Genomic DNA, 20,470 nt, shown 5'->3' with positions numbered 1-20,470 from the left:
AACGCCCCTGGCTCTATAAATTTTAGGGGCAGAAAGTGCCTACCCCCCACCGAAGTCGGCGCCTACGCATAACAACGAGTAGAATACGCCAATTTCTGAAACATCATACAGTCACTGCAAGCTTGCGGTGTTGTAACTCTTACCTATTATAAATGAAGGAACTCTAGATTGTCTGACTCTCTATATAGTAAGAGTTGAGACAATGCTCACGGTTGAGACATGTATACCAAAAAGCATGGCCTGCAATATTTTACTTGGCAATCAAGTAAGCAGTGCCATCTGAATGATCAATTCTGATCGGTTGCACGTAAAAAATTGCTTACTTTAACTATGCCATTATATAATCTTCAGTTCATTCGCAGATGACTTACTTTGTTTTATTATTATTATTATTATTATTATTATTATTATTATTATTATTATTATTATTATTAAAGGGCAAACAAAACAGCGCGACCTTCAACGTATAGATTAACGATTCTTATGCTCTTTTTGCTTTAAAGACGAGTATTTTCCATGGATCAAAATAAAATAGAAATGAAGTAAAAATATTTTACCGTGGATCAAAAGAATAACAATGAATTTTTCTCTTGATATCAATAAAATTAGCGGCATGTACATAGGCTATGGTGTTGAATAGGCTACTCAGAGGAAAAATGGCATTCGCTTTCTCAGTTTTGTGTTGGTCACTGAAGTGTAAACAAACTTCATAATTAATTAATATGGTATGGTTAAGGTAAGCAATTGATTAGTCGTAATTATGTTTAAATCCAAACTATACTGGGACTCTAGGGGAAAAAATACGTTCGTTGCCTATGTTTACATGTGACCTAACCTCACATCTGATTGGCCCTACTGCAGTAGGCCTACTTTGTCATCAATGGATGGGTGATACTCGTCATTATGAACGCACAGGTGTTCGTAACCAGCGGTTCTTCAAACCCTCTGTCTGAATACCTCCTCAGGATTAAAGATCCAAAGTTAGGGGGACGCTGTGAAGTCTGCCCCCTCAGACATTGCAGGACTGTGGTTATTGTGTGTGACTTCCCCGCGGCATGGTGCTTGGGCTCGTCTACATTTTCTTATTTTCTTGTCCTATTTTAGAAATTCCCTGCCCAGACGAACCACCACGTTTTGACGGGAATCGCTTTCATTTTGTAAGTACCGCTACTGTTTCTCGCACCCTCACGCGCAGTGAAGCCGGAACCTCCACTGTGGGGTGGAGTTGTGCACTGTAGAACTGTGTCCGGTGTCGGTGTTGTGTCGTACCTTGCACCGCCCTGTGTGTGACGTCACCCACCCGTCTGCATGGCAGAGATCTTCGGTCCCGCTCCCAGACCTCGCCGTCGCACAAGGACCCCTTCCCCCGTATTCAGTTGCCCCTCTTCACCTCCACATTTTGAGCACATCGTCCTCAGTTACCATGCTAGCCAGTAAAGATCTGAAGATTTCAGGTTTAAATCGAGAGTCCCATGCAGTATATTTTCGTATGTAACACAGAGTGAATCAAAAGTCTGCAATTATCATATTACGTACCTTGTTACATGTCTAATGCTGTATGTTAGGTGGATATAGATTTCCCATTTATTATAGCATCAATGAATCATATGCATAATAGTAGCTAATACTCCGTCATCTTGAATACAACTTGGAAATGTCAAATGGAAAATGGTCGTGACCACTTCAAATTGTGTAAAATTTTGTGACAAAACCAATGGCAAAATCTGTTAAGATATCCTACTTAATCCCTATAGAAAATATCGCAAATTAATTTCTTTAAAATTGGATACAACTTTGATATTCCAAATGGAAAAGAAATTATATGAAATCTTAATACCATAAAGAAACATTTTTTTGTAAAAAATATACTCAATGAGCTGTTCACAACATTGTATTGAATAACAAACAAAACATTACACACATTTTTTACGACCTTTACTTCTTAAAAGTGAAGTACATTATAGAACCTTTGATGTGCAAGGAATTTAGATATCTTGAAACTGATTTTCCCATTTGTTTTTTTTCACAAAACTTAACACGTCCACAGTTTAGAGTGGTCCATTTGAAATTTCAAAGTTTTATCTAGTAGTCTATGTCGGTTTTCAAGATATTGGAGTGTTACAATTATGTGTGTAGGCCTAATTGGTTGATTCATTGATATTATAATGATATGGAACATCTATATTCACATAACATAGGCCTACAGCATCAGACATAATAAGATTGTTCCAGACTTTTGATTTGTTCTGTAGATTAAGTGGTGAATACTTTCGAATCTTTCGATGCAACCCAAATGTTGTAATTACAGAAATATTATAGCAAAAGTACTGTTGTGTGTTGCTCATTCTAGTGAATCTTTACGTCATTATACAGTAGTATCACAGTCTAGTAGATACCGGTACAGTCACGAAGCTTGAGGTGATTTTTTGCATTTCTCGCGATACAATTCTCCAAGCGGTTAGCAACTGAGAGTACTAGGAACAAGGAACAATAGACTGTGCGATAGTAGCGATCCTAGTGGCTAGCAACTAAAGTTCAACTGTCATTGGACGCATGTTCCCTACGTATTGAGCTTCTTGACTGCATGTACTAGACTGTGGTAGTAGCCAAAATTACTAAAACGAAATAATCAAAAACAATAATGACTTTAAGATATATATCTTAGTGTCATTCATAATAGCTATAATTAGTTATTTTAACAGAATAGACTCAAAAAACCTTAATGACTAAGTATAAGAGTTTCATGATAATTTTTCTTTAATAATTCTGGTTATCGTGGTTATAATTAAGGATTTTCTGATAATTTATTTTATTTATTAATTACATCGTCACTGAAATCAAAATTCTTTTGGTTCTTTTGTTTTAGTAATAAATTACGAAGTTAAAAAAAAATCCAAATAAATTTTACATGTTGGGATTTTTGTGTTCCTTTTGTTTTTAATAGTAATTAAAAAACAAAAATCCCATTTATTTTAATATCGGGATTCTTTTTTATCATTGATTCTGGTTCATGTTAACACCTTGTTTAAAAAACTAAAATTGTTAACGACATATTAAAAGTGTTAAAATTTTAATAAAGGTTATGTACCTTAGACAGAAGGCCCGTTTCGACGCCGATGCTACGTCATCTTCAGTGTCCTACGAACTATTGATGTTCCTGCTGATCTTGTATACTGCCATTTGCATTCGTCAGTTGTAGGGGTGGGGGTGTGTTGCTCCTATGGTGGGGGGGGTGGTTGTTTGCGTCCTATGTATCATGATATCGAATAATGTGTGGGTATTGAACTGTAATTGTGTATTAAATATATGTTGTGATTGTTCTAAGATGTTTAACTATGGACTTTTTGGTGTGATGTGTAGAATTTCCATATCTGTTTCTATATTATTGTAGTCATGATTATTATTGATAATATGTTCTGCGTAATTTGATGTGATGTAGGGTTTGGTTATAGCTTTAATGTGTTCGTTATAATAAATTATTGTGACTACAATAATATAGAAACAGATATGGAAATTCTACACATCACACCAAAAAGTCCACAGTTAAACATCTTAGAACAATACGAAATATACAAACATACAATAACATACCCACAACATGTACTTAATACACAATTACAGTTCAATACCCACACATTATTCGATATCATGATACATAGCACACAAACAACCACCCCCCACCATAGAAGCAACACACCCCCACCCCTACAACTGACGAATGCAAATGGCAGAATGCAAGATCAACAGGAACAACAGTAGTTCACAGGACACTGAAGATGACACAGCATCGGCGTTGAAACAGGCCGTCTGTATAGGTACATAACCTTTTTTAAAATTTTAACACTTTTAACATGTCGTTAAACAATTTTAAGTCTTTTTTAGGCTGTGTCTCAAAGCTCAAGTCCATACTACACACTAGTGACTAGCAACTAGGTGACTTGTAGACTACACACTAGGGAGCTTTGCAAATATATGCTTGAAACATGGCCTTCTTCATAGACTATTTTTCTAAAAACCACGACATCACGGTGCAGCACTGAATTAAGAAGGCAGTGTCCTAATGCAGTTTCATTACGAGTTATATGGGAAAGCTGAGGGCTTAATATATTACAATAATGTTTAAAACATTGTACAGAAGGTACTAACAATGTCAGTGTTCAAAGTTAACGTGTTATTCTACATTATATTTATATTATTTCACTTCCAAAGCATTTTCAGATTTCATAACCCCAATTGCTGATGAGGTATCCATGTTTGTTTAGTGAACAAGTCTACAATCGAGCAAGCATTTTCGTTTACTAGCTACTACGGACTTGATTGCTATGCACTATGTAGCTTTGGATCATAACTTCTGACGTCACATCCGGCTATTTAGTCAACAATGTAGTTCACTTCAGCTGAAAATGTAGCTTTGAGACAAGGCCTAAGTAAATGATAACTAAAAGTTCAGAGCAATTTTAAGATATCCCATTTCTTTTGGTTCTTTATAATATTTAAGATACTGGAGTTTTGTTGTTACCTTATTTTAATAATTAATTTCAAGATTACTTGTTATTTTCTTTTAACCATTCAGTTTACCACGAATTAAATCAAGGCACACCAGAGGGAGCAATATAGAATAGTATTTAAATATAGCATTTGAGTTACATTCAAAGCTTATTAAGGGAAGACTCCACTGAAAATCATGACAATTTTTCCAAATTTTTTTTTAGCTATTTCACTTATTCAGTATTTATATTTTCATACCCCAAATGGATTCAGCTCAATTCTGATTACAAATACTCGTATGTTTACACTTTTTAAATTAAGGCTGGAAGGGGGCGTGGAATTTAAAGAGCTGTCAAAATTGTTTTTCATCAAAGAATTCTTTTTTAAAATTTCTAATACAAATCTAGTAACTTTTTGTTGGCTCCCTGAAGTTACTAGATGAATGTAGCGGAGGAGAATATTAATTTACATAAATGTTCATTTTATTTTCAAATTTATTTTTGTGTTCATTTTTGCTGATTCAACACCAACTTTCTTATGCCAAATATTAATCAATCTGGATGAAAATTTTACTGCAAGTATTTATGAGGTAGCTGCATGTTTCTATGCATTTATTTTGTGAGAAATGTTGCTAGTTTATTTTCTTAATGCTGCTAGTTTATTTTATTATTAAGAAAAATATTAATAAAATAAACTAGCAGCATTTTTCACAAAATAAATGCATAGAAACATGCAGCTACCTCATAAATACTTGCAGTAAAAATTTCATCCAGATTGATTAATATTTGGCATAAGAAAGTTGGTGTTGAATCAACAAAAATGAACACAGAAAAATAGATTTGAAAATAAAATGAACATTTATGTAAATTAATATTCTCCTCCGCTACATTCATCTAGTAACTTCAGGGAGCCAACAAAAAGTTACTAGATTTGTATTAGAAATTTTAAAAAAGAATTCTTTGATGAAAAACAATTTTGACAGCTCTTTAAATTCCACGCCCCCTTCCAGCCTTAATTTAAAAAGTATAAACATACGAGTATTTGTAATCAGAATTGAGCTGAATCCATTTGGGGTATGAAAATATAAATTCTGAATAAGTGAAATAGCTAAAAAAAATTTGGAAAAATTTTCATGATTTTCAGTGGAATCTTCCCTTAAAATGAGGAATCTAAGCAAAATTCACTGTCATTTGTTTTTCGCCCACGAAGTAGAATATGTGAGAATGGGCACTATAAAATAACCTTTTATTAAAGGCATTACATAGCCGACTGTAATATTTTGCGTCTGTGTTAAACTTTCTGTTTTTATATACATTATTTACAAAACTTTAAAATTCTCTTCCTGATTTCTCAAAATAATTATTATCAGTTGTTCTAATTTTTTGCAAGTCTTTCTGAATTCATCATTACACAAATGCAATACTTGAAACATAACCGCAACTAGTAACAACCTAAAAAATGTCATGTTAATGTGAAAAAATGTCCCTGCAGAACGTCTAGTAAGACTATAGAGACAGTTTAGGGACAAAATAGGAAATCAAATGGAAAATATTTGAAAGTATTGTATTATTTGTGAGTGGTTCAATACACAACGTATCAGGGTTAAAAAGAGGAAGAGCCTTCAAATTGGAACTGAAGATAAATACCTTTGGTGGATACCCAAATGAAATTACTCGTATCAGTTAATCATTTGGATTCATCCCCATTGAACATTGGTTTTGTATGGAATTAATCTATGTCTCTGTCAGTTTCAAAGAAGATTTTATTGAGACCCTATTGGTGTTTTTTTTTCGCGTGCCTTTTGCGTTTGTAAAAGAAAATAAACGGATCCAGTGTGCCTGGTATTCTTTACAGGATTATGTCGTGTTTTCCTAGATACGTTCATCTATCTCTACAGCTCTCATCTCTCTGCATCCATCGTTCAGAGCAAATTTTGTTCTCTCATTGCACCATACCCGAAGACATCAGATTACAGCGCCATTTTCAATGATTGCCCCTCGATTACTTAGTCAGTTTGTGTTATAAGAATATTACTATAATACTCCATTTTGAATCTTGCGTACACCACTTTTAACACTTGAATATAATTAATTGATGAACTAGTGGACTTACTCGTGTTAAATATATAATATTTGTCCGGCTTACAGCTGTTTCAGTGCTTCACGCACCATCATCAGAGCCTACTAGATCGCGGCGTCATCTCGAACTTCTCTGCCTGTTAAGAGGGTGTGCTTTATTGTTGGAATGCGTTGAAGTGTGGAGTCGAATAGTGTGTGTGTACTGAAATTGATCTGTGTGTTGAGGATTTGATCGGGGTGTGTTTTAGTGTGTTTGTATATTTCGTATTGTTCTAGTGTGTTGAGTGTGTAAGGAAGACAAAACAAAAACTTAACAAACACAAAAATACACAAAACACAACACAAACACAAGAACACAAGCAATACATCACACTAACATATGAAAACAAAAGCACACACAAGATCGCATCCTCATTCAGAAAACAGAAATACAACATAGCATACAGGACAGAAAACACACTACAAAGACATCTCAACACACAAACAACACAAACAAATAAATACAACCACACAGGCGTATACAAACTCACATGCAATAGTTGCGACAGTTTTTACATTGGACAGACAGGCAGATCATTCCAAACTCGATACAAAGAACACATTAAAGCAATAACCAGAGGACACAATACATCTACATATGCCGAACACATAACTAATCCTAACCACCAGTGGCGTAGCGTCAATGTAAGCTAAAAAGCTTAGCTTCCCCAGTTAATAATAATTTCATAATAAACCTGCAGTTTATGAAGAAAATTATTTATTAATTTTAATAGAATTTATATTTACGCGTTAAATATTGTGATGCGGCAGCTCAGGATGATTTGTGATGCAGCAGTAAACAAGAAGCCTGCACACACCAGCTTCCAAGCAGACCGGTTTCTTCTGTGTAATCCACCCCGCAGATTTTCCATCCCTTCCTAAGCTACCCTAGTCGCAAGGCTCGCAAAGAAGCTAGCTTTAACATTTAAAATAAGTAGTTTCCGAGTTATCCCTTTTCGTCAGTTGTGTTCAGTTGAAGTGTTAGTGTGCATTGTGGCTAATATAATAAATAATGAGCGAAATAACAGTTCCTGACACTAATTTACTTTAATTCTTTTAGGACAATTGTATTATCAAAACTGACTTACGAACAAAAGTGTGATTTAAAAAACAAATGACCGACTCCCTTGCTGTGAATGAAGGACACAACCAAAAGACAGACGCATACTTACGTAATGATACTAATATTGTGATTTCTCTAAGTATGACAGGGAGTGAGCTAATGTTATACGTATACGTGTCTATTTGTTAAGAGATATGTGTAAACCGTGAAATCATATTTTATTACGTATCATTTGAGGTCATGCCTTATTGGTGTTACTTACGATGTTCCAACCAATCTTCGACTGCTGACTTGAAATTGACTACTATTTATTTTAAGACTGTATTTTTGTAATACGTTTTCTCATATTGCATGAAAGACAACTTGAGTTAGCTTCCCCTACTCAAAATTTCATGCTACGCCACTGCTAACCACACATACAATAACATAAATACAGACATGGAAATCCTACACATACAATCCAAAAACCAAAAACTCAACACATTAGAACAATATGAAATATACAGACACACCAAAACACATCCTGATCAAATTCTCAACTCACAGATCAATTTCAGAACACAAACACTATTTGAGACCACATTTCAACACTGTTCAACAATCGAACGCACCCACACAACAAGCAGTGAAGTTCGAGATGACGCCGAGATCTAGTAGGCTCTGAGGATGGTGTGAAGAAACACCGAAACAGCTGCAAGCCGCACATGCTTACACAATTAACACGAGTAAGATCACCATTTAATCAATTATTTATATTCAAGTGTTAAAAGTAGTGTACGAAAGATTCAACATGGATTATCTAGGTAAGTCTTTGGGTGTATGGGGCTTTTTATGTCTTCATAGACAGTATCTCGTTTGAGAATGGAGAAACCTCTGACTGACAAAATTAGAAACGAAGTATTTAAAATCTGAAGGCATTGAAACTAGACAGGGAACTGCAATAATATGTCGTAGCTGCAACAGCAGGAGAAATCTCAAATATAAAATAAATAGTCCATAGCTTGGAAGACAACAGTCTAGCTGTTCGTAACTAAATACATTTACTCTCGTTTGAAATACAATGCTGCCAACTCTTCACCATCTTGGAATTCTTGCCGACAAACTTACTACAGGTATCATCTTTGTTAGCTTTATTTATGAAGTGTAAATCTCTACAAATAGGCTACTCCCATGTGAACAACAGCAAAATAAAACAGCTCTGCACAGCACAGTGGCTCTGATGTGGAGCTTGCAATACCACAACACCTTTGTGTAGTGTGTTTTATTTATAACTCAGCTAAGCACCATGCCCTAGAGGGGAGTGTTCAACCGCTTTGTCCCCGCAGGTGTAGTGAAGGGGCAGAAATGGTTGTCATAGTGATTTCTGCTTCTCCACTGGTATGTCAAACAAAAGAAATTGGGAAATCCTTTTGATCTTTATGTGATGTGACCACGCATAGGGGCATGGAGGTAAAGTCACTAGATGTAGACAAAAGAATAACTTGTGGATCTGGTTGTAGACGGCAGCTGTGTCTCTGCACAGTAGAGTAAGCCCTGCCCTAGATTAGTTTATAGCATGAGCTGGTAGACCCCTCAACATCTGAAAGCACGCACTCGTCCATTTGCCTTCATAACCAAGTAGTGTTACTTTCTGTCTGACTGACTGATTGGTCGTTAACAGCTGTGGCTCTCATCCTTGTGTTTCCATTTCTATGCCTTGTCCTTATTCCGTGTTCTCTTAAACAATAATTCAATTTGTGGTTCTCTTATTTTAATTACTGGTAAAACTCTAGCCAAAAAAATATATGTATGTTTTAATGATTTCTCACTGATGTATTGTAAGCAAGAACTAATCAAACTATAATCCTGAAAGAAAGAAATATTTTAATCATTTTTCACGCTTCCTTTCTAGGAATAACTAACTTGGAATTGTCGAAAGATTAATGATTTAATAGTATATGTTGTACACAAGAAATAAACCAAATTCTAGTGAAAGGAAGACCATTGATGGTTTTTATTCTATGGAAGAACTAAATCAAACTAAAGGCAAGGAAAAATGGTTTTAATGATCTATATTCTAAACAAGAACTTAATGAAACTAAAGGCAAAAGAAATTTATTTTAATGATTGATGCTGATCTGTATTCTAAACAAGAACTAAATCAAACCATAGGCAAAATGATTGATCCTGATTTATATATTGTAGATAAGAACTAAATCAAACCGTAGGCAAAATAAAAATTGTTTTAATGATTGATCCTGATTTATATATTGTAGATAAGAACTAAATCAAACCATAGGCAAAAGAAAAATTGTTTTAATGATTGATCCTGATTTATATATTGTAGACAAGAACTAAATCAAACCGTAGGCAAAATAAAAATTGTTTTAATGATTGATCCTGATTTATATATTGTAGACAAGAACTAAATCAAACCGTAGGCAAAATAAAAATTGTTTTAATGATTGATCCTGATTTATATATTGTAGATAAGAACTAAATCAAACCGTAGGCAAAATAAAAATTGTTTTAATGATTGATCCTGATTTATATATTGTAGATAAGAACTAAATCAAACCGTAGGCAAAATAAAAATTGTTTTAATGATTGATCCTGATTTATATATTGTAGATAAGAACTAAATCAAACCGTAGGCAAAATAAAAATTGTTTTAATGATTGATCCTGATTTATATATTGTAGATAAGAACTAAATCAAACCATAGGCAAAAGAAAAATTGTTTTAATGATTGATCCTGATTTATATATTGTAGACAAGAACTAAATCAAACCGTAGGCAAAAGAAAAATTGTTTTAATGATTGATCCTGATTTATATATTGTAGACAAGAACTAAATCAAACCGTAGGCAAAAGAAAAATTGTTTTAATGATTGATCCTGATTTGTATATTGTAGACAAGAACTAAATCAAACCATAGGCAAAAGAAAAATTGTTTTAATGATTGATCCTGATTTATATATTGTAGATAAGAACTAAATCAAACCGTAGGCAAAATAAAAATTGTTTTAATGATTGATCCTGATTTATATATTGTAGATAAGAACTAAATCAAACCGTAGGCAAAATAAAAATTGTTTTAATGATTGATCCTGATTTATATATTGTAGATAAGAACTAAATCAAACCGTAGGCAAAATAAAAATTGTTTTAATGATTGATCCTGATTTATATATTGTAGATAAGAACTAAATCAAACCATAGGCAAAAGAAAAATTGTTTTAATGATTGATCCTGATTTATATATTGTAGACAAGAACTAAATCAAACCGTAGGCAAAAGAAAAATTGTTTTAATGATTGATCCTGATTTATATATTGTAGACAAGAACTAAATCAAACCGTAGGCAAAAGAAAAATTGTTTTAATGATTGATCCTGATTTATATATTGTAGACAAGAACTAAATCAAACCATAGGCAAAAGAAAAATTGTTTTAATGATTGATCCTGATTTGTATATTGTAGACAAGAACTAAATCAAACCATAGGCAAAAGAAAAATTGTTTTAATGATTGATCCTGATTTATATATTGTAGACAAGAACTAAATCAAACCGCAGTCGAAAGAAAAATATTTTAATGATTGATTATGATTTATATATTGTAGACAAGAACTAAATCAAATAATGTTTGATCCTGATGTATATCGTAAATAGAAACTAAATAAAACTATAGTAAGTGAAAGAATATTTTTTTGTTTAATGACTGATCTTAATTTGTATTACAAATAAGAACTAACTCAAAATTGTAGGCAAAAGAAGGTTTTGTTTAATGTGTGATCCTTATTTATGTCCTAAATAGGAACTAAAACAAACTACATTCAAAAGAATTTTTTTTTAATGATTTGGTGATATTCTGTACAAGAGATAAATCAAAGGTAAATTAAAAATTACTCATTGGCAACCAAAAAATGTTTCACTACAGATTAAATTCTTAAAATAAAATAAATTAAAACAAACCTGAAATAAAATATTGTTATCTAAGTAGCTTATAACCAGTTATAATACCCAGAAGTTCTTCATACAATAAATAAATGATCTAAAGATAAACTGTACTCAGTACATATAAGCCTACCAAAAGAATCTCATTTCGATAGCAGTAAAAAAAAAGTTTCAATACAGTACGGAACTTGAATATTTACTTTGAAAGGCAATAGACTGAGTTAAAAATAAAAGAAAGATAATTCGTAGTTAATTAAAAGTAAAGAATGTTGTGATTTCTTGTAGCCTATCTGTTAAGTTTCATCAAAATTAATATAACTCTTCTCGGGTTCTCAGCCAGGTGAGTTGGAGATTAGCTTCCAAGCTTTCGACGGCTAGCTCTGCCATCTTCTTCAGGGACGAAGTGATGTGGGACCACGTCTAGCCGGTATATATGCAAAAATAGGGCTTCCCGCTGCGGGCCAATCAGGAGCTAGTTCCTAGTCCCGACCGCCAGGCGCATTCTGGTTGGTGGACACGGCAGCCAATCAGGAGCTACTTGCTGGTCCCGACTGTCTGCCGTGTGCTGGTGGTCTAAGCGTATTGATGGCAGGTGTCCATGCTGTACTCAGCTGTAGACCCCCGTCCCTGTTGAAATTATTGCCATCTAGCTGGATTTCGATGGCTTCCTTGATAACTAAGTCCCAGTAACCTGATGTCTTGTCCAAGATGGTGGTGGCGCTGAAATCTATCTTGTGGCCAGTTTCTAGGCTGTGTTGGGCTACTGCAGACTTATCAGGATAATATAGTCTCATGCTGTGTTGATGTTCCTTGCAGCATTCCATAATAGTTCGTCCCGTCTGCCCGATGTAGCATTTCCCACACTCACAAGATATTCTGTAGACACCAGGTGTCCTGAGACCAAGGTCGTCCTTAACTGGTCTCAGCAAGTTCTGGATCTTTGTGGGCGGCTTATGGATGGTTTTAATCCCGTGTTTTCTTAGCATTCTGCTAATTTTGCCCGAGATGGGGCCGTAGAACGGGATGTATGCCATGCCCTTCGTCTCCTCTTGTTCCTCGGCAGGTGGTTTGTCCGAAAAGGCCCTTCTGAGGGCCAAGCCGATTTCCCTGTTGCCGAAGTTGTTCTGTAGGAACGTCTTACGTAGGTGACAGATCTCAGAAGGGAGACTCTCTTTGTCCGAAATCCCTCTCGTCCTGTGCAGAAGAGTCGACAGGACCATTCGTTTCTGTGCCGGATGGTGGTGGCTGCGTCCATTCAGATATAGATCGGTATAAGTCGGTTTCCTGTATACTCTGTGACCCAGTGTGCCATCTGACTTCCTGCAGATGAGAATGTCTAAGAAGGGAAGACATCCGTCTTTTTCCACCTCTTTCGTGAACTGGATGTTCGGGTGGATATTGTTCAGGTATTCTTGGAACTCCTGAAGTTTTTCTTCTCCATGAGGCCAGACGACCAAAGTGTCATCTACATAGCGGTAGAAGTGAGCTGGTACAAAGGGCAGTACTATGAGCAATCCGACGGTGTAGCCATGGGCTCACCTCTGTCACCTGCCATAGCCAATTTGTACATGGAAGACTTCGAGCACAGAGCCCTGGAGAACGCGCCCCTGAAACTAGCTCACTTCTACCGCTATGTAGATGACACTTTGGTCGTCTGGCCTCATGGAGAAGAAAAACTTCAGGAGTTCCAAGAATACCTGAACAATATTCACCCGAACATCCAGTTCACGAAAGAGGTGGAAAAAGACGGATGTCTCCCCTTCTTAGACATTCTCATCTGCAGGAAGTCAGATGGCACACTGGGTCACAGAGTATACAGGAAACCGACTCATACCGATCTATATCTGAATGGACACAGCCACCACCTTCCTGCACAGAAACGAATGGTCCTGTCGACTCTTCTACACAGGGCGAGAGGGATTTCGGACAAAGAGAGTCTCCCTTCTGAGATCTGTCACCTACGTAAGACGTTCCTACAGAACAACTTCGGCAACAGGGAAATCGGCTTGGCCCTCAGAAGAGCCTTTTCGGACAAACCACCTGCCGAGGAACAAGAGGAGACAAAGGGCATGGCATATATCCCGTTCTACGGCCCCATCTCGGGCAAAATTAGCAGAATGCTAAGAAAACACGGGATTAAAACCATCCATAAGCCGCCCACAAAGATCCAGAACTTGCTGAGACCAGTTAAGGACGACCTTGGTCTCAGGACACCTGGTGTCTACAGAATACCTTGTGAGTGTGGGAAATGTTACATCAGGCAGACGGGACGAACTATTATGGAACGCTGCAAGGAACATCAACGCAGCATAAGACTATATTATCCTGATAAGTCTGCAGTAGCCCAACACAGCCTAGAAACTGGTCACAAGATAGATTTCGGCGCCACCACCATCTTGGACAAGACATCAGGTTACTGGGACTTAGTTATCAAGGAAGCCATCGAAATCCAGCTAGATGGCAATAATTTCAACAGAGACGGGGGTCTACAGCTGAGTACAGCATGGAAACCTGCCATCAATACGCTTAGACCACCAGCACACGGCAGACAGTCGGGACCAGCAAGTAGCTCCTGATTGGCTGCCATGTCCACCAACCAGAATGCGCCTGGCGGTTGGGACTAGGAACTAGCTCCTGATTGGCCCGCAGCGGGAAGCCCTACTTTTGCATATATACCGGCTAGACGTGGTCCCACATCACTTCGTCCCTGAAGAAGATGGCAGAGCTAGCCGTCGAAAGCTTGGAAGCTAATCTCCAACTCACCTGGCTGAGAACCCGAGAAGAGTTATTCTACATCAAACGCCGGGAAAGCCTCAAGTCATACATTCATCAAAATTTGTGTGCACTTACGGTTGTCAGCTATTCCTATTTCCCGAGATCTCCTATTTTCCTCTTATTTTGTTAAGATCTCCTGCTTCCTGTAAGTTTCTGGAGTTTCTAACACATTCTTCGCACCATATAAAATAATAATTAATACTTATTAACACTATACAGGGTTTTTCAAAAGTAACTCATAATTATTGCAATTAAAATTGAATTAGGGAGTTTTGGACAAATAACTCAGTCACGTTAAACTATGTATTTAGAAAGCGATATTTATATCAAAACAAAATATTTTTGCGACTATTGTTGTGCAAATTTTTCATAGAGAATAATATTTTAAAATGACAACCTATAGTTATTTTTATTGTCATTTGAAGAAAGTATATTTTTATATAATATTTAATTTATTTTATACAGAAGAATTGTGGTTATGGTTGCTGTGGTAACAATTTTATTGTTGATAGTACATATCGCCGGTCCTTTTGGTGTTCTGTGGTCCGTGTGTTATGAAAACAGTTTTATTGATGATAACAACTAAAACTAGATGTTCTTAAGAGAAAGGGGGAGAATTGAAAATAGAATTTGGTGATAGAAGACGTACCGGTACACAACAAGAGTATGTACACTTTTTAATGAAACTCATCCAAATTTGACATCTATTTCTCAGTCGATTTTGAATAGAATAAAAACATAATTCATAAAACATAGATAGTATGTCAAGAGACATGAAAGATCATTTTCTGTTAAGAATATCTTGTTTTATGTTGAGTTCGTCAATAAAACTGCTTGCTTTCATAAGTCATAACACAGGGAGTAACAAAGTGTACCAACAATTAAATTGTTGCCATAATAATCATAACCCTAGGGCTTCTGTATAAAGCAAATTAAATATTACATAAAAAAATATGCTCTTTCATATGATATTAAAAAACTATAGAATTCTATTTAAAAATGTTCTCGATGACGTCATAACCTGCACAAAAATAGTCGCAAAAAATACTTTGTTTCGATAAAAATATTATTTTGCAAATCTAGTCTTTCAGGTGAAGCTCCCTGTAAAAGCAGATTTGAATAATTTCAAGGGAAAAATTGTTCCAAGTCACACAGAGATTGTGTGCACTCGTTGTGGGTCTCTGGCGTTTCGTCAGCCCACGCGAGTTGTGTGGATATAAAGGGAAAAGTTGAGACGGTGTCGGGTGGAGTTCCCGGGTAGCTCAGTGGTAGAGCGCTGGTACGTTCAACCAGAAGTCCCAGGATCGATACCCGGCCCCGGAACAATTTTTCCCTTGAAATTATTCAAAAATATTATTTTCTAAGTACAAGATTTGACTGTCTGAGCTTTTTGCCCAAATTCCCTCATTCAGTTTTAATAAAATGCGTTGCTTTTGGAACATCTTGTATATTTTTGCTAGAAGTTTGGAAGTAAAATTCTTTGTCATACCTTACATCTGTAATAGACATAATTAATCTATTTGGCATCCATCAATGGCTAGAAAGAAGTTTGAATAAATTAATAGACAAGGGTGGTAATTTACTGATCATAAAATGCAATATATTGACAATCTAAATCTTCTATATTATATCTAATTGATAAATGTTGACTTAATTGCAGAAATGTGTCGGTCATTAAAATTTCTATTAATAAGATATCTTACTATTATTATAAATTATAATGTTTGGTTATAATTGCAGCAAGTGTTAATGCTTTGTGTAAGTACAAGTATCGGCTGTATAAGTGAATTTCTGTCGATTCCCTGACCCCTGTTATAGTTGGCAACCCTATTTGCACCACTCACCCAGATATGGACTTGCCACATTGTCAGTCAGGCTGGTATCGCCACTGCACCACACCCAGTGCACCCGCTAACTCACACCTGACCCGTACAGCTTTCAGATGTTCTGGCTTGTTGTCCCTTCTAACTGCACATTGTTGTCTCTCTCTGTCTCTTGTGTGTGCACAGTTTCCCCGGCTTCTGCCGCCTCCGCATGCACACCAAGGGCGGGTCCCCGGTCGCCTTCGTCGAGTACCAAGACGTGCGTTTCGCCGCGCAGGCCATGACTACCCTTCAAGGCTCCTTCCTGCTCTCCTCCGACCGCGGCGCCATTCGTATCGAGTACGCCAAAAGCAAAATGGCCGAGGTTGGTTTTTTCCTATCTCGCAACCAGTGTTCATTTTCATTATCATAAGAAAAGAATTTTTTTCTTCCTTTTTTAATGATTTTTAGCTGGGAAACTGTAAAATACCTGAGCTCACCTCCTCACTACCATCGGCACCGGCAGGGTAAGTGATCACTTTAAAGGGGGGAGGCTTTTATGGCTTTTGCAGGAGAGGTGGGTTGGACTTTTTTCATTGCTGGTGAAATATAAAACACAACATTTCGAAGAATAAACATCATCTTCTTTAGTCCAGCTCGAATGTCTGAACTGTAGACTTGATTTATAATAGTGGAATTTCTAGAAAGTGATACAAATCCTCATCACGGCTTCATCTGGAAGAAAATTATCTTATTATTATTATTATTATTATTATTATTATTATTATTATTATTATTATTATTATTAGTAGTAGTAGTAGTATTATTATTATTATTATTATTATTATCATCATCATCATCATTATTATAATTACCATTATTATTATTATTATCATCATCATTATTATTATTATTATTATTATTATTATTATTATGGCCCAATGCTTGGATGCACTGAGTTGCATGTCTTGCATCTTGATCATAATAATAATTATATTCATGAGCAGGCTTAAGATAAGATGGTCCACACCTGTAACGGTCAGCGCGTCTAGCCGCGAAACCAGGTGGCCCGGGTTCGAATCCTGGTCGGGGCAAGTTACCTGGTTGAGGTTTTTTCCGTGGTTTTCCCTCAACCCAATACGAGTAAATGTAAATGCTGGGTAACTTTCGGTGCTGGACCCCGGACTCATTTCACCGGCATTATCACCTTCATTTCATTCAGACTCTAAATAACTAGATGTTGATACAGCGTCGTAAAATAACCCAATAAAATGAATAAAAAACAGATAAGATGTGTAATTTCAGTTTGCTGGTGATGGTATTACATCAATATTATTTACTTTGCTTATTTTATACTTTATAAAGTATACTCGTATTAAAACAATTGTATTTTGTGAGGGGCACAGAAGCTATCCCCGGCAGGGATGTTAATATGAATTTATGAGAATGGGATAACTTTCCAAAAGGGGCGAAACCCCCCTTTTGGAAAGTTAATTCGCACCCCGATTATCATTATTATTCACCCATATGAAGCCAGTTGTCGCTCTGAGTGGCACAGTTGGTATAGTGCTGGCCTTCTGTGCCCGAGGTAGCGGGTTCGATCCCAGCCCAGGTCGATGGCATTTAAGTGTGCTTAAATGCGACAATCTCATGTCACTAGATTTAGTGGCATATAAAAGAACTCCTGCGGGACAAAATTCTGGCACACTGGCGATGCTGATATAACCTCAGCAGTTGCGAACGTCTTTAAATAAACCATATTTTAATTTTTTTTTTTAAGCCAGTTGTCTAGACCAATTTACCAATAGAGTCGTTGCCCAGGGTGCGCCATACAAGGCTAGTCTATGCTACATCCACGACGAGATGATGGAGATTTGAGAGTTATAACAGGGGAAACTGAGCTCCCAGAGAAAACCTCTGTGTTACCTGGACCAAAGACTTGCCCAACACAAGTTACAAATCCGGGATACACTGGGGATCAAACCCAGTTCCATAGGATTATAAGTCCAGGACTCTAGTCAGTAGACCACCATGTTTGGTTGGAAGCAAAGTAAAATCAGGGATTCTGTGTTGTTAACATGTAATATCTAAAACAACCCTGGTTCAAGCAAAATTATCGCCCAGCTATTAACTCATCCTATTAATTTTAAAAAAGAATAAGCTCCTACGAACTTATTTAATTTAAAATAACAATTATTCCAAATTAAAATTAACATTTATATTATATTATATTATATTATATTACATTACATTATATATTATATTATATTATATTATATTATATTATATTAATATTATATTATATTATATTATATTATATTATATTATATTATATTATATTATATTATATTTTATTATATTATATTATATTATATTATATTATATTATATTATATTATATTATATTATATTATATTATATTTTCCTGCTTTGTGAATAGATAACTCAGCAGGTCAAGTTTCGTAAGATTGTAAATGCTTCTTGTGACATTGCAAGAGAGAGAATATAAAATATGAGGGCAAGAACAGAAAACCAGTTGGTTGCAGTGAATCCTAGATTGGATAGTGTACCAACCCTCGAAATAAATACTGGTATACGAGTATAACGAATTTTCTCCATTTCATCTGAGTGTAGTGAGTTCAAACTCAGCTCACAGAAATGGAATTTCAACTATTTTTTTTTTCAAAAGGAAGTCAATTTAGGAGTGTCTTGTCGTTGATTTACATGCCCTTGACTTAGAGAACCCATTCAAAATGTAGTAATTTTTTCCTTACCTATGTCAAAATTTAGCTCCACACGTCACAATGTTGAACTATAGCCTACAGGTAATCTTATCACCAGGAGTATCGAACCTTGCCCTTCAGGTGTCACCCTCCAAAAACTAAATTAAAGACAATCAGAACAGCAAAACTGTCTATCTTAAGACAGATTATAATTGTTTCAGTGCCAAGTACAAAGCATAAGGAAACAATGTCTAGTGACATTGTAAACCGAGCAACCAATATGCATAAGATTAAATCTGTCTACGTCATTGTATGGAAAAAGAAAGTCAGAGAAAAATACTATTCGTTTAAGTCGTTAAAACAGATATAGTTTAAGCTGTTATAACTAGGGGGCGGATGTTGATGACCTAAAAATCTACTTAAAATGATCATTAAAATGCCCTTAAACTAATGGAAAAATGACATGAAATTAAAAGAAAATGACATTTAAATATTATTCAAAGTACTCGCACCACAACTTCTTAAAAATTAGTCACCTTGTTTCAGTGACTGCCCTGCAAATCTCGGAGAGAGGAGGCAACTTCCTGGAATTTGGCTAAGATAAAGGAAAAGGGCATGCAAAAAAATGAAGGTTTTAAGGGAAAAATAAAGATTTTAATGAGGGTTTATACTGTCTTTCAATCGGCGGTCCATGTCAGTGCCTTCATTCTCCGTCTCCTCCTTCCGTTCTTCATTTGTGTTATCAGATCTTCCAGATTGGGGAATGTGAATGATAAAACAAATTGTGGGTGCAGCTTGCATTCTTGCAATCTTTGTGTTAAAAATACTGTCCCTTTCCTTCCATGGGGACACAACGTCCTGTCCAGGACACGGTGAAAGTTTCTCCTCTTCCAGACATAAATTCTAAAGACACTCTCGTACCGACAAAAGAACAGTAGCGGTCAAAGTCCTCACTTAAACTAAGCTGTTGTCAAGCATTTTATATTACTTCCGTTGTGTGAGGTGAAGCCTTCAGTGGAATAAGGGATGGTCTTTACAGTTTGTTTGAAACTATAAAATTGAAACTTAACTGTTACTCATTTATTCAGTAGGTAATTACTACTGACCTATTTGCTTGGAAAAAGATTTAACAGACCTATCGGTAAAGAAGAATGTAAAGTGCATTCCAAATGATCTAAAAGTTCTTCAAAGTATAAAAAATGACCAAAAAATGCCGAAAAAAATATAAAAATGACCTATTAATTCAAAAACGTCGAAAAATGCAATATAAGAAATTAATGTTTTATCCATTTTGAATGTTGCAGAACATAAAACACACTACAAAGACATCTCAACACACAAAAAACACAAACAAATAAATACGACCACACAGGTGTATACAAACTCACATGCAATAGTTGCGATAAGTTCTACATAGGACAGAGGCAGATCATTCCAAACACGCTACAAAGAACACATTAAAGCAATCACCAGAGGACACAATACATCTACATACGCCGATCACATAACCAATGCTAACCATACATACAATAACATAAATACGGACATGGAAATCCTACACATACA

At 35.7% G+C, this 20,470-nt stretch overlaps 1 protein-coding gene across 1 annotated transcript in view; it reads left to right on the top strand.

The window, feature by feature from the left end:
* The window catches only part of LOC138707426 (uncharacterized), a 516,816-nt gene that overhangs the window by 479,701 nt on the left and 16,645 nt on the right, over positions 1-20,470 (top strand). Inside the window, exon 9 of the mRNA XM_069836872.1 lies at positions 16,390-16,567. Within this exon, the coding sequence (XP_069692973.1) occupies positions 16,390-16,567 (178 nt within the window). The remainder of the gene's footprint in view (positions 1-16,389; positions 16,568-20,470) is intronic.

The sequence above is a fragment of the Periplaneta americana genome, chromosome 1 (assembly GCF_040183065.1).
Source record: "Periplaneta americana isolate PAMFEO1 chromosome 1, P.americana_PAMFEO1_priV1, whole genome shotgun sequence".
NCBI classification, from domain to species: Eukaryota; Metazoa; Arthropoda; class Insecta; order Blattodea; family Blattidae; genus Periplaneta; species Periplaneta americana.
The sequence above is the reverse complement of the archived record's forward strand: the minus strand, read 5'-3'. Positions and strand labels throughout refer to the sequence as shown.